The following is a 15,040-nucleotide window of genomic DNA, read 5'->3' on the forward strand; positions in this document are numbered from 1 at the left end:
TAGATACTTATCTGAATTACAATTCATATTTTCTGAATTACATGTAACATGAAATTGAATTTACTGTAACTAATCTGAATTACATCTCATAGTTTTCTGAAAATCATTTTATTCTTCTGAAAAACAATTAACTAATCTCTTTCTGAAAGTAAATTGACTAATCTGAATTACATGTGATGGTTTCTGAATTACTCTTGAAAAAGGTGTAAAATTCTCTACAATGCATAGTTTTTGAGATATTGAGTAATAAAGTTAAGAATTTTTACTTTTTTTTATTTTGTAAATTGCGAAATAACTGTATCTTAATATAAACATATGTAAAATGTTCCGGGGAATCGATTGGCGTCACGAAAACTGCAAAATTCGCAATAGTTTTGAAGTTATACTTAGTCGTATTTATTTTTTTGGATATTTTTGACTTTATCAGAAATTTTCTCGATAACTGTTTATCGTAGAACACTGATTTTTTTTGACTGTGATATAAAATTAAATTTGCTTTCCAATGATCTTAAATACAAGAGGCTAGCGCCAATAATTCCGGGTACCAAAATTGATCAAAATTTTGACAAAAATTGAGAACATTAAAATTGAGCAAAAAACGTTGACGTTCTTAACAACATTTCTAGCGGTCTTAGAAACTATAAAAAAATGCATTGATACAAGTTTATGAAAAACCGAATTTTTTGAGTTTCAATAAATCGTCGTAAAAACGCCTGAAATTAATAATCTGGTGATTTTTTTTAACTTACTCCAAATGCCCGGCGATGAGCGAATGAAAATATCTGAAAGCAGCAGTCGCATGTTCGTTGAGTACCGTCGGATCGACTTCTTGTCGATAATCATTAATAAAATTTTTCGTCAAATAAATAATCTTATTTTTGAGCGAATTCTCAAGCCCGATGAAAATCGGTAACCATTCATAGTACGAAATAAACTGATGTTCAGCAATTGCAATCCTTCTCGCCTCCTGAAAAATGGTTTCATCATCCCAATGTGGGTTCAATTTGGCTAAAGCGTCAGCAATTCGATTGTGTTCCCTCATGAGGATGATTTGAAGAATGGTCAATTGTGGGTTTTGGTTGACTCGAGCGTCACCTGAAAAAATTTTTTTTTTCAGTGAAAAGTAAAAGTACCGAATTTAATAATAATAATAATAATATAAATTTATTTTCAACAGACTATAAGTCTATAGAGGACAATACAGGCTGTTCGAATAATCATATTTATTTTAAGTTATTTTAAGAGAGTTTTTATCAGCTTTCCCTATACCCAAATTTAGCCGTTTTTGAAATATTTAGAGTTTTTCAAAAAAATTTGGATCTGCACCTTCCACTTTAAAAATCGGTAACTCTGCTATTTTTTAAAATTTTGAAATCGTTTTTTTGGCGTTTGAAAGATAAAGTTTAGATCTTTCTTCCGGTGTTTTCAAATTTTGAAAAAAAAATTAACAAACCATAAAATTTTAAAGTTACTTTTGTAATAATTCAAATACTCATAACTCAATTTTTCCAAATGAAATACCCCAATTTTTATTTTACTAAATGGAAGAGAATTTAATTCTGCATCGATCTGTATTAACATTCACTATACCTAAATTTAATAATTTTTAAGTTATGGTGACTTTTTTTTAAGACTGTCAAAAATCTATTACGTTTTCGTATAGTTTGCTATGGAAATAAAAAATGTCAAAATTGTTCCTCAATAAACGTCAATAGTGATTTATTATTTGACAAATAGTGCCAAAATATGGAGAGTCAAAGCTACTCAAACTTAGATTTAATTAATTTATTTTGTATTTATGGAGAGTGTAACAAAATTATGATGTCGTTCATTAAACAAAAATAAATTTTTCTCACTTGTTGCATGGTAGAACCTATCAATAATAATTAAGTTTTCATAACTTTGATTCTTCATATTTTGGCACTATTTGTCAAATAATAAGTCACTGTCGACGTTTATTGAGAAACAATTTTGACATTTTTGATTCTCTAGTAATAAATTTTCTTTAGTCTTAAAAAAAGTCCATAACTTGAAAATTATTAAATTTAGGTATAGGAAATGTTAATTCAGATCAATGCACAAATAAATTATCTTGTATTTAGTAAAATAAAAACTGGGGTATTTTATTTGAAAAAATTGAGTAATGAGTATTTGAATTATTATAAAAGTAACCTCAAAATTTTGGGATATGTGATTTTTTTTTCAAAATTTGAAAACACCAAAAAAAGGATCTAACTTTTCTCCTTCAAACGCCAAAAAACCGAATTCAAAAACTTAAAAAATGGCAGAGTTACCGATTTTTAAAGTGGAAAGTGCAGATCCAAAAAATTTTGAAAAACTCCAAATATTTCAAAAACGGCTAAATTTAGGTATAGGGAAAGCTGATGAAAACTCCCTTATGCAAGCAAAAACAAACGTAAAACTAGAAAATCAGAGAAAAAATTACAAATGTCGAAACAAAAACTGAAGAAGATGAAAATGATCAAGAAATTCAGAAGATCTAGTTGACAATTTTAAAATTTATTTTTTCTTGTTATGCTTTTTTTCTTTTTTTCTTTTTTTATAATATTCTCACAATTTTTTAAAGTTTTTAGAAATTTGGTCTGGTATATAATGTGTACTTTTTATTTTATTCTCTTATTACAATGTAAAACAAAAAAATTTTACTTTTGTGTAATTTTAACACCAAAATGACCTTATTTGAGTCTACTTGAAATTTCTTGTTTAGTGTTTTACGTACTTTTCGACCTATGATTAATAACATTATTATTATTATTATTATTATTATTATTATTATTATTATCTTAAAAAAAAGAAAAATTCGTGGTTTATTTAATTTTGACACCAACAAGAACGGATTTAGGTCCACTTGAAGTGTTTTGGATTAAATAAAAACTTGAAAACTTAGTCTGAAGAAAATGAGAAGAATTATTGAGAAATAAAGAAGTGAAATTTGACAATAATATACGTAAGTAAAATCAAAAAATTATCATGACATAATAAAAATAGAAAACCAATCCGGAAATACAAAAAAATAAAGAAAAAAACTTATTATTTATCCAAAAAAAAAGACAGTGGTTGAAACAAAACCTGAAACTGTAATTTAACAATTGGGAAAAAATATGACAAAAAATAAAAATGATACAAGAAAAGAAACCTAAAACAAGAAAATTAGAGAAAAAATTACAAATATCGAAAAAAACTGAAGAAGGTGAAGGTAATACAAAAGATAAAGAAATTCATAAGACTTAGTTGACAATTTTAAAATTTATTTTTTTTTGTTTATAGGTCTTCATGTAAAGCTCTTAAGCCTTTTTTTAATATTCTTACAATTTTTTAAAGTTTTTAGAAATCCGGTCGGGTATATAATGTGTATTTTTTCTCTTATTACAATGTAAAACAAAAAAATTGTTACTTTTGTGTAATTTTGACACCAAAATGACCTTATTTGAGTCTACTTGAAAAACTCCAAATATTTCAAAAACGGCTAAATTTAGGTATAGGGAAAGCTGATGAAAACTCCCTTAAAATAACCCAATTAATCCAAAACGCAGTAAAAAATATACCTTTCCATTTAAAATAAGAAAGTTGAGACCGACTTCCGGTATAACCGGAAGTGCCGCCATTTTAAAAATATTTCCATTTAGGAGGACTTAATGCATTATGACTATGTACCAATTTTCAAATAAATACGATTATTCCAACTCCCAATACTTTTAATGTGGGGTTTAGACGGAACATTCTGTATACAGGGTGCGCCAGAACTCGCGCCCCAGAGAAAAATGCCACATAAGGTAAGATATTAGGAACATGGAAAAATGTTATCTATAAAAATTTCGAAGTTATGAGGGTTTAAAGTTTGCACTTTGATTCTATTTATTTCTGTTGGAAAAATAATTTTCCAAGTTTTTTTGCTATAGGCTATTAAAAGAGGAAACAAGGAAGCTGTAGCCTAAATTGTAACTCTGTTCAATGTTATTTGTGCCTTTTATTGGCAAAATTTATGTCCCTTCCCTAAATAATTGTAAAAAAACATCTACAAGATCATCAGTATCATTAAATAGATATAAAAAAATGTCAAATGTCAAAATTTTTTGACAGATAGAATTTTTTAAACATTTTTTTCATGTTCCTGGTATCTTATCCTATTTGTAATTTTTTTTTTATAATTTGGTACCCACCCGCCAAGTAGCACACTTCTTGTGGACTCTGAATGGAGCAAACCCCACTCGCGTTGGTACTCCGTGGTAGCCATTCCTTACCATGTCGAACCTCGACCCGGAGTCTCCCCCCTTGGAATTGGCGGACTTGTTGGTTGATTTGCCCACTGTTTCCGTAAACTATCGATAAGTCCAAGTAATGGTTAACTGCAGTTAACTGTTAAAACATGATTTCATGATAGGTTAAGTGGAAAATGAAATTAAGTACTTGTTCAGCCGGTTGGGAGCCTCCAACACAGTTACGATCACGATCAGTGATCGTTCGAACGAAATTCATGCATTTTGCATTCGTCTGGGAGTGCGCTGGGTCGTCATTGGGCAACACAATGGGGAAACAATGTTCCGGAATGTTGGCAAACTCGAGTAGTTGCCCATCGGCGGTACAACATTTGGTTTGGTGGGGCTCTACGGGGTAAAATGGGTGCCGGTAAATTGCGCTCACTTCACGCAGAAACTGCGCTCAGAAAAATTTTACATCCCTATTTGAACTGCGCTCAGTAATAAAATGACATTATTAAAAATTAAATTACCAGGCTGATGGCCTTTTCAAATAAACAAAGACGAAATAGGTTATTATTTACATTTACTGAACACAAATATACAGGGTGTTCCGTCTAAACCCCACATTAGAAGTATTGGGAGTTCGTATTCGTATTTATTTGAAAATTGGTACATAGCCATAATGCATTAAGTCCTCCTAAATAAAAATATTTTCAAGATGGCGGCACTTCCGGTTATACCGGAAGTCGGTCTCAACTTTCTTATTTTAAATGAAAAGCTATATTTTTTATTGCGTTTTTGGATTAGTCTGGTTATTTTAAGAGAGTTTTCATCAGCTTTTCCTATACCTAAATTTAGCCGTTTTTGAAATATTTGGAGTTTTTCAAAAAAATTTGGATCTGCAACTTACACTTAAAAAATCGGTAACTTTGAAATTTTTTAAGATTTTAAATTCGTTTTTTTTGGCGTTTGAAAGAGAAAGCTTAGATCCTTTTTCTGGTGTTTTCAAATTTTGAAGAAAAAAAAATATATCCCAAAATTTTAAGGTTACTTTTGTAATAATTCAAATACTCATAACTCAATTTTTTCAAATGAAATACCCCAATTTTTGTTTTACTAAATAGAAGAGAATTTAATTGTGCATTGATCTGTATTAACATTTCCTATACCTAAATTTAATAATTTTCAAGTTATGGACTTTTTTTAAGACTACAGAAAATTTATTACTAGAGAATCAAAAATGTCAAAATTGTTTCTCAATAAACGTCGATAGTGACTTATTATTTGACAAATAGTGCCAAAATATGAAGAATCAAAGTTTTGCAAACTTAATTATTATTAATAGGTTGCGATCATTATTTAAAGCTAACAAGTGAGAAAAATTTATTTTTGTTTAATGAACGACATCATAATTTTGTTACACTCTCCATAAATACAAAATAAATTAATTAAATCTAAGTTTGAGTTGCTTTGACTCTCCATATTTTGGCACTATTTGTCAAATAATAAATCACTGTTGACGTTTATTGAAAAACAATTTTGATATTTTTGATTTCCATGGCAAACTATACGAAAACGTAATAGATTTTCGACAGTCTTAAAAAAAAGTCACCATAACTTAAAAATTATTAAATTTAGGTATAGGGAATATTAATACAGATCGATGCAGAATTAAATTCTCTTCCATTTAGTAAAATAAAAATTGGGGTATTTCATTTGGAAAAATTGAGTTATGGGTATTTGAATTATTACAAAAGTAACCTTAAAATTTTATGCTTTGTTAATTTTTTTTTCAAAATTTGAAAACACCGGAAGAAAGATCTAAAATTTCTCTTTCAAACATCAAAAAAACGAATTCAAAATTTCCAAAAATAGCAAAGTTACGGATTTTTAAAGTGGAAGGTGCAGATCCAAAAATTTTTGAAAAACTCCAAATATTTCAAAAATGGCTAAATTTAGGTATAGGGAAAGCTGATGAAAACTCTCTTAAAATAACCAGATTAATCCAAAAACGCAATAAAAAATATAGCTTTCCATTTAAAATAAGAAAGTTGAGACCGACTTCCGGTATAAGCGGAAGTGCCGCCATCTTGATTTATTTTCATTTAGGAGAACTTAATGCATTATGGCTATGTACCAATTTTCAAACAAATATGATTATTCGAACTCCCAATACTTTTAATGTGGGTTTTAGACGGAACACCCTGTATATAGGTGTACATTACCTAAAATGTTTTAAAAATTTGGTCAAACTTATAAGATAAACATTTTACAAAAGTGGATCGATGTATTTGTTGATCTTTTTCAACATTTTTTTTAATTAAAACATACCTTTTATTATATTGATGCTACTGAGCGCAGTTTATCTTAAGGATTAGCGACCCTTATTAGCCTGAGCGCAATTCACGCTGCCCGGGTAAAATACCCTATTTTGGGCCCATGACCCAAACTTGGTACTCACGTGCTTGGGTACTACCCGCAATCATGCTCATATCATGGGTGATAATTTGCCCATATTGCATGGCATTGATGGTAAATTTAGGGTCCTCAATTTGCACATCTGGGTAGAGTAAGAGACTCACAATCCGCGACCCAGGAAGCTGTTTCCCCGTCACTGACACAGTCGGGTTACTCACCCCTAAAACCCATTAAAAACCCAATTTCAAGTACAGGGTGTCCTAAGTTTAGAATTTTGCTAATGCAAACAATTATACAGGGTGTTAAAAAAAGATTGTAAGATATTTTAAAACAAACAAAAAAGTCTTAATAAACATATGTCAACGTAGAGAAGAAAAAATTTAAAAAACAAGAAATTTAAACGAAAAAAATCAAATAAAAACTGAGGATGTCGAGAAAAACTAAAGAAAATGAAGATGAGGATGAAATATAATTTTTTTTCGTCATACCTCTAACATATTACTTACCGAATATTATAAAGCTTTTATGCTTTTTTTTTCTTTTTTTTAATATTCTTACAGTTTTTTAAAGTTTTAGAAATTTGGTCTGGTTTGTAATGTGCCTGTGTAATTTTGACACCAAAATAACCGGATTTGAGTTCACTAGAAATTTCTTGGTTAGTGTTTTACATACTTTTCGACGTATAATTTGTACTATTATTATTATTATTTTAAAAAATGAAAAATTTGTTTTATTTAATTTTTGACACCAACAAGAACGGATTTAGGCCCAATTGAAACGTTTTAGTTTTGGTCTATTGTAACTATCGTGATTATTACGAGTACTAAGGACTAATATTTTTAAATAAAAAAGCGTTTTTTATTCGTTTTGCCACCGATTTGACCAATTTTGAATCCACTTTAAGTGTTTTGGATTAAATAAAAACTAGAAAACTTAATCTGAAGCAAATGAGAAGAATTATAACCAATCCGGAAACACAAAAAATAAAGAAAAAAGCTTATTATTTATCTAAGAAAAAAAGGAAATAGTTGAAACAAAACCTGAAACGGTAATTTAAGAATATAATAAAAGAAGAACAAAAAAATAAAAACGATGCAAGAAAAAAAACGTAAAACAAGAAAATCAGAGAAAAAATTCCAAATGTCGAAATGAAAAAGGTGAAGATAATGACAAAGATAAAGAAATTCAGAAGGTTTAGTTGTCAATTTTAAAATTTAATTTTTTTATTGTTTTTTTTAGTTTTTAGAAACTTGGTAAATAATTTTTGTATTTTATTCTCTTATTACAACGTAAAACAAAAAAATTGTTACTTTTGTGTAATTTTGACACCAAAATGACCTTATTTGAGTCTACTTGAAATCCCCTGTTTAGTGTTTTACGTACTTTTCGACCTATGATTAATCACATTATTATTATTATTATTATTATTTTAAAAAAACGAAAAATTCGTGGTTTATTTAATTTTGACACCAACAAGAACGGATTTAGGTCCACTTGAAATGTTTTAGTTTTGGTCTATTGTAACTATCGTTATTATTATTAAGGACTAATATTTTTAAATAAAAAAAACGTGGTTTTATTTGTTTTGCCACTGACTTGACCAATTTTAAGTCCACTTGAAGAGTTTTGGATTAATTAAAAACTTGAAAACTTAATCTGAAGAAAGTGAGAAGAATTACTGAGAAATAAAGAAGTAAAATTTGACAATAATATACGTAAGTAAAATCAAAAAATTGTCATGGCATAATAAAAAACCAATCCGGAAACACAAAAAATAAGAGAAAAACTTATAATTTTTCTAAAAAAAAAGTAACAGTGATTGAAACAAAACCTGAAGCGGTAATTTAAGAATTGGAAAAAATATAACAAAAAATCAAAACGAAACAAGAAAAAAAACATAAAACAAGTAAATCAGGAAAAAAATACAAATGTTGAAAAAAAACTGAAGAAGGTGAAGATAATGAAATAGATAAAGAAATTCAGAAGATTTAATTGACATTTAAAAAAAATTGTTTATAAATCTTCATGTTGTAAAGCTTTTAAGCTTTTTTTTCTTTTTTTTATATTCTTACAATTTTTTAAAGTTTTTAGAAATTCGGTCTGGTACATAATGTGTATTTTTTGTATTTTATTCTCTTATTACAAAAAAATCGTTACTTTTGTTTTGTTTTGGATTTAAATAAAAACTTGAAAACTTAGTCTGAAGAAAATGAGAAGAATTATTGAGAAATAAAAAAGTGAAATTTAACAATAATATACGTAAGTAAAATAAAAAAAAATGTCATGACATAATAAAAATAGAAAACCAATCCGGAAACACAAAAAATAAAGAAAAAAAAAACTATTTATCTTAAAAAAAAGAAACAGTGGTTGAAACAAAACCTGAAACGGTAATTTAACAATTGGGAAAAYATATAACAAAAAATAAAAACGATACAAGAAAAAAAACGTAAAACAAGAAAATCAGAGAAAAAATTACAAATGTCGAAAAAAAACTGAAGAAGGTGAAGATAATGAAAAAGATAAAGAAATTCGGAAGATTTAATTGACAATTTCAATTTTTTTTTGTTTATACGTTTTACTTCATGTTGTAAAGCTCTTATGCTATTTGTCTTTTTTTTTAAATATTCTTAAATTTTTTTTGTTTTTAGAATTCTGATGTGATATGTATTTTTTGTATAATATTTTTTTACGATGTAAAACAAGACAGAAATGAAAGTCTTAATAGAAATGGTCCGCAAAGTAACAATTTTATTTGCAATCTGATAAAAAAAAGAAAAGTTCTAGTAGAAATTCTAAAAATTTTCACATTTGATATCTCCGAACCCATGTTTATTTTGGTCCTTAAACATCTTACAATCTTTTTTTAACACCTTGTATAATCCTATTTTTGTCACGACCCTGTATATTCCAACTCACCATCGCCGTAATTCGCCGGTAGAAGTCTCGCATAGCGCGTTTGTGGGGTACCCAACACTGGGTTCACTAGATTATTACAGGAACCATCATATGAGCGGTACCGTGATTTCGGACACGACGCTGGTGGAGTACCACAGCCTAGAGTGGCCGGATCTGGGCTTGGTTGTGGTTGTGGTAAAAAATTATTGCTAAAATGGTACTTGAATAAATTGTGATTTTGTCATGGGGGTGGTACTTGAAAGGGTCAAAGTTGGGCTGGGGTGGTGCCGGGCCGTACCCGTAGGGTCTCCCTTGCCAATTTGGGGTGTGCTCCAGGAAAATGCTGTAGCCGGAACCTTTGGGTTCGGCCAGGGGGAGGAGGGCCAAGAAGTACCACAGGAACATCGTCGATTGGACTTAGATCGGGGCAGGGTGGAGTCCCTTATGCAATAATTTATTATTATAATGGGTGATTCATTGGTTAATTATCACAGTCCTTGAGAATAATAAGAAGCCAAGAACCTGAACATAACAAATTAATTTATTGAACGAGAATGGTTCCAAGGACAATGAATTTTGCAAGTAGTACCACTAACGGTGTAAACAGAATAATGAGCTTTCTTTTACGCAGACACTATAATTCCAAACATATTAATTGAGCTAATTGCAAATTAGTGACACATTCATGTTTTATTTATAGATTAGTTGGCGTTGGGGGGCAGTGGCGTAGTAATAGGGGGCCCTAGGAACTGTCAATATTGACTTCTTTTCAATGAAAAATACTAATTTTTATTGTTTCCTTTCTGTCTCCAAAAATACGTTTAATTGTTTTAAGGAATGAAATTTTTGGATTTTTTTGTTTTTGTGTTTTGCATTTTTTTGAAGATCTGGTTAAATTCTCAAATAAGTAAAAGTGACATTATTTTCGGCGTTATTCTGTGATTTTTCGGCTTGTTTTTAGTAAAATTTTGCGAAATAATTACGTTTTTAGCTGAAAAATATGCTAAAAGGCTCGAGAAATGTAAAAATTATATAATTTCCGATTTAATTTGTTGATTTTTTTATTCCTTTTAGCGAAATCTCGTAAAAATTAGATTTTTTATGTACAAAAAAAATCTTGGTTAAAAGCATTTTTGACCACATTTTATGGTTTCTTGACTTATTTTTGACATAAACTTTGTGAAAATGAAATATTTTTGTGATTTTTTGGTGTTTGGACAAGATTTTGGAAAATAAATAAGCTTCTGGTTAAAAAATAATATCAATTTCGATTTCATTTTGTAATTTTTTAGCCTGTTTAAACAAATTTTTCAAATTTTTGACTTAAACCTTGTTCAAAATTTAGTTAAATCGAGTAAAATAACATCAAAATCAGTTCTTTTTGTGAATTTTAGGCGTCTTCGAACACAATTTTGCAGAATAAATGAGCCTCTAGTTCAAAACCTAAGTTGAACAAAACAAACTAAAAAATTATGTCAATTTCCATTTAATTTAGTGATTTCGTAATTTTTTTAACATTTTTTTTTGTATTCGTCTCAAAAACGCTGAAAAAACAAAAATAACACCCTTTCTGAACTATTTTGTTGAATTTTGGCGTAGTAAAACGCTTGAAAAAATCAAAAACAACGTAATTATGTGATTTTTTGTCTTGTTTTTAACAAAATTGTGCGAAATAATTGCGTTTGTAATTGAAAAACGTGGTGAAACGCTCTAGAAATGCAATAATAATATAATTTTTGACTTAATTTGTTGTTTTTTTATTTGTTTAAACGAAATCTTGCGAAAACCTGTGATTTCAGTACAAAAACGTGTTCAAAAGCAGTTTCGACCAAATTTTTTGGTTTTTCAAGTTAATTTTAACTTAATCTTGGCTAAGTAAAACAAAGAAAATAACACCAAAATTATATCTTTTTGTGTTTGGCCAAATTTTTTCGAAAATAAATAAGCCTCTGGTTCAAAAAAGAAGCAAGTTGAGCAAAGAAATTAAAAAATGTGTTGAAACACTCGAAAAAGGAAAAAAACACCATTTTTGGCCTATTCTGTTGAATTTTTGGCTTGATTTAAACACAATTTTACGAAATAATTGTTTCTAACTGAAAAATGTGCTTCAAAAAAGGCAATTTTCTGTAGTAAAATCTGTAAAAAAACAAATAGAACTTGGAAAAAAATAGGTAAATAGAAAACATAAAACCAACCGGTTTCTTTTTGTTTGGAGAAAAATTAAAAATTTTTGCCTTATAATTAAAAAAATTTAATTCACTTTTGTATTATTTTTTCTCCATTTCTATATTACTTTTTTTCATTCACGTAATTTTTTGGTTTTTCAAGTTAATTTTAACTAATCTTGCTAAGTAAAACAAACAAAATAACACCAAAATTATATCTTTTTGTGTTTGGCCAAATTTTTTCGAAAATAAATAAGCCTCTGGTTCGAAAAAGAAGCAAGTTGAGCAAAGAAGTTAAAAAATGTGTTGAAACACTCGAAAAAGGAAAAAAACACCATTTTTGGCCTATTCTGTTGAATTTTTGGCTTGATTTAAACAAAATTTTACGAAATAATTGTTTCCAACTGAAAAATGTGCTTCAAAAAAGGCAATTTGTTGTAGTAAAATCTTGTAAAAAAACAAATAGAACTTGAAAAAAAATAGGTAAACAGAAAACATAAAACCAACCGGTTTCTTTTTGTTTGGAGAAAAATTAAAAATTTTTGCCTTATAATTAAAAAAAAATATAATTCATTTTTGTATTATTTTTTCTCCATTTCTTCATTACTTTTTTCATTCACCTAATTTAATCATTTTTCTAATATTTCCAATTTTTACATTACTTTTTTTAATCCAAGATTAATAAAAAGTAGTTTTTTAGTACCTATACGCTCTCGAAAATAGTTATTCCAGACTCGGCTTCGCCTCGTCCAGCAGTTTAAAAATTTTAATTTTCTATTGGCTTATTGTTACTATTGTTTATTTGCTCGTTTTTCTTATTTTTTATATTATTGAAGATTAATAAAAATTGTTTTTTTGTATCCCAATATTTTTGGTGTTTTATGTCCCTAATTTATATTTCACTTTCCTTAATTTATACATATACAAGGTAAACAAAAATTTAAACTATATATTTTTTTGAAAAAAATAAATTTTGCAGTACTACGAGTATGAAAATGTGACGTTTTTCAAAAATAAATAATTTTGAAATTCTTTATTGTTTTTTGAGTTCTGATTTTTTTTTTAAATGGCTACCCACTATAAAACCTCCTTTTTTATAAAGGCTATTATTTTATTATTATTTTATGGAAAAAAATTGCTATTTTGAAAAAAAAAATAAGTAACAAAAAAAAGTTTTAATTTCCTCGATACGCCACTGTTGGGTGGTACCAAGTGTCCATCTTCGTAACACCTTTCACCGAAGATGTTACATGAAACCGTCAAAAATTTATTTCGCATAATCACACTTAATTAAAATTCTGCCCGATTTCGGATTTTAACATTTTTTTAAATAATTATTGACCGCAATATTTTCTTTTCTAATTTATTATCAATAAGTTTGTGTTGGTTTCGTTGGCTTTCTCATTTTCCAGTTTTTACCAAGTGAAAGGCTGATAAAACGGAAAAATGCTCCATAATCCAAATTCATCAATAATAACGCACGGAACTATTTCCTCTAGAAGGTCAACAAGATCGAATTATTTCATAATTTGTACGAAATATGCGATAAATGACTAAAACCGAATCGCAATTAAGTTTCTCTCTTGCACTTGGAATTTATAATAGGAAAAATCTCAAATTATTGCATATGCACTAGTTAATTATTCTCGAATCACGAGAAAATTAAAAATTCAAATGTTGCCCTTATAAGCAAGAGAAAGCGAATCAAAGTTGACGCTTTTAATGTTTTTTGTAAAAAATATGCAAAATTTAACATTTTGGACCTCCCATTGGGTTTAAAAAAGCATTGTTTGAATTTTTGTAACAATTTCACAATTGTGGTGCAACGACAACAAAGAGATTTGACGAAATGAGCAATTAGTCAAATGCATGTTTTAATATTTTACAAAATCTGGAAATCTGGAGTTTCCTAACTGCTTGTTTCAACCGGGAAAAAGTCGGTCTTTTCCCATGTTTCTTGCGTAATAAATATCGTCTAATGAGTGGGAATATCAAGAACTGCATTATTGGTGCATATAAACACTATTGTTGAAGAATTCAATCACACATACCAGAAAATCAAAGAGAAAGCAAAAAAATTGACAAAGGGTCACAACGGTTATGTGCAAAGTGTTGTAAAACCGAAACCTTTCACCGTCTTGGTCTATATTTTATTATTTGAAAAATCGTGACTGTGCACAATGATAATATGTTACAACATTGACTCAAATCAAAGCAAAAGTGAACAAATCGTCACATTCAAGGTGGAAATTAATTTATCCAAACAAATTAAATGCCTGATTTGTATTGCATCCGTTTCATAAGTATTCGTTATGCTTCTTTGTCAAGAAACGAGTGTGAAGGCTGGCGATTTTTTCTTTGATTGATTTAACACAAGAGGAGATTGTTGTTATCACATTCTGTGGGTGGACACCCTGTATTACATCATTCGCTATTATTTTTGAAAGTTATGTTACACATTATTGGCCAATATCCCGTTACAGGAGAGAAAAATCGATCCGTTTCCGGACGATTTAATTTTAATTAAGAGACAGTTTCAAGTTTCACACTAGAATTTCATAATTTTAATTACTCGACATCTTCAGCAATGACCCACAAATCGGGCAATTTCGGGAACTATTGTTTCAAAATCGTGTCGAAAGCTACAAATTTTTGGGTTTTTGAAATGGATTTATGAAAGAAAAAGCGGAACTAACGATACGACAAGTAATTAGTTTAAAAATCCCAGTTACAATTGGAAGAAATTTCCTGTAATTAAATCGGATTCATTGTGCGCTAATTCAGGGTTCACGCCAAAATTGCAATTAAATCAAATTTTAATCGGAACTGAATTAAAATTAATTAACAAATTAAAGTATCTTGAATTATTTTGATAACAAACAATTAATTGAAATTAATTATATTAAATTACAGGCTTAATTATCTTCTCCAAATCGAGATTTTGAAGTAGTGTCTTAATTTTGGGTAATTCAAATTCCATTTCCAAAAAAAAAACTTTAAGTTGATTTAATTAGAAGTCTGTCTAATTAATTTAGATTTTGCTCCAAAAATGAACAAACAATCAAAATATCAGTTTTGTTTAATTAACACAAAAATTAATTGCGATTATGTAATTGAAATCACTGTATATTAGTTTATTAGTGAATTATTTTAATTTCAAATTAAGTTACAGGATTGTCTCTGAGAATCATACGTTTTATAGTCAAGATTTAAATTTCTAATTAAAATTTAAATAATTAATTTTGAACTATGTCAACACTTTTTTATCTTCTTTACTCGAAACTTTCTGGTAATGAATTATTAAACCGTGGACTAATTTCCAAGCTTCATTTACAAATT

The 15,040-nt window shown here is 28.4% G+C and overlaps 1 protein-coding gene across 1 annotated transcript in view; it reads right to left on the reverse strand.

The window, feature by feature from the left end:
* LOC123007735 (peroxidase-like) overlaps window positions 1-10,494 on the reverse strand; it is a 14,063-nt gene extending 3,569 nt beyond the window's left edge. The window contains exons 1-6 of the mRNA XM_044403155.1: window positions 9,793-10,494; window positions 9,558-9,745; window positions 6,682-6,858; window positions 4,429-4,625; window positions 4,182-4,377; window positions 750-1,095 (exon numbers count right to left, since the gene is read on the reverse strand). Of these exons, the coding sequence (XP_044259090.1) occupies window positions 750-1,095; window positions 4,182-4,377; window positions 4,429-4,625; window positions 6,682-6,858; window positions 9,558-9,745; window positions 9,793-9,941 (1,253 nt within the window). The 5' untranslated portion in view covers window positions 9,942-10,494. The remainder of the gene's footprint in view (window positions 1-749; window positions 1,096-4,181; window positions 4,378-4,428; window positions 4,626-6,681; window positions 6,859-9,557; window positions 9,746-9,792) is intronic.
* Between the last annotated feature and the right edge of the window lie 4,546 nt (window positions 10,495-15,040).

Source organism: Tribolium madens, unplaced genomic scaffold (genome assembly GCF_015345945.1).
Source record: "Tribolium madens isolate multiple individuals breed KSU strain unplaced genomic scaffold, Tmad_KSU_1.1 Scaffold_3;HRSCAF=73;Tcas5.2_LG2, whole genome shotgun sequence".
Lineage (NCBI taxonomy): Eukaryota > Metazoa > Arthropoda > Insecta > Coleoptera > Tenebrionidae > Tribolium > Tribolium madens.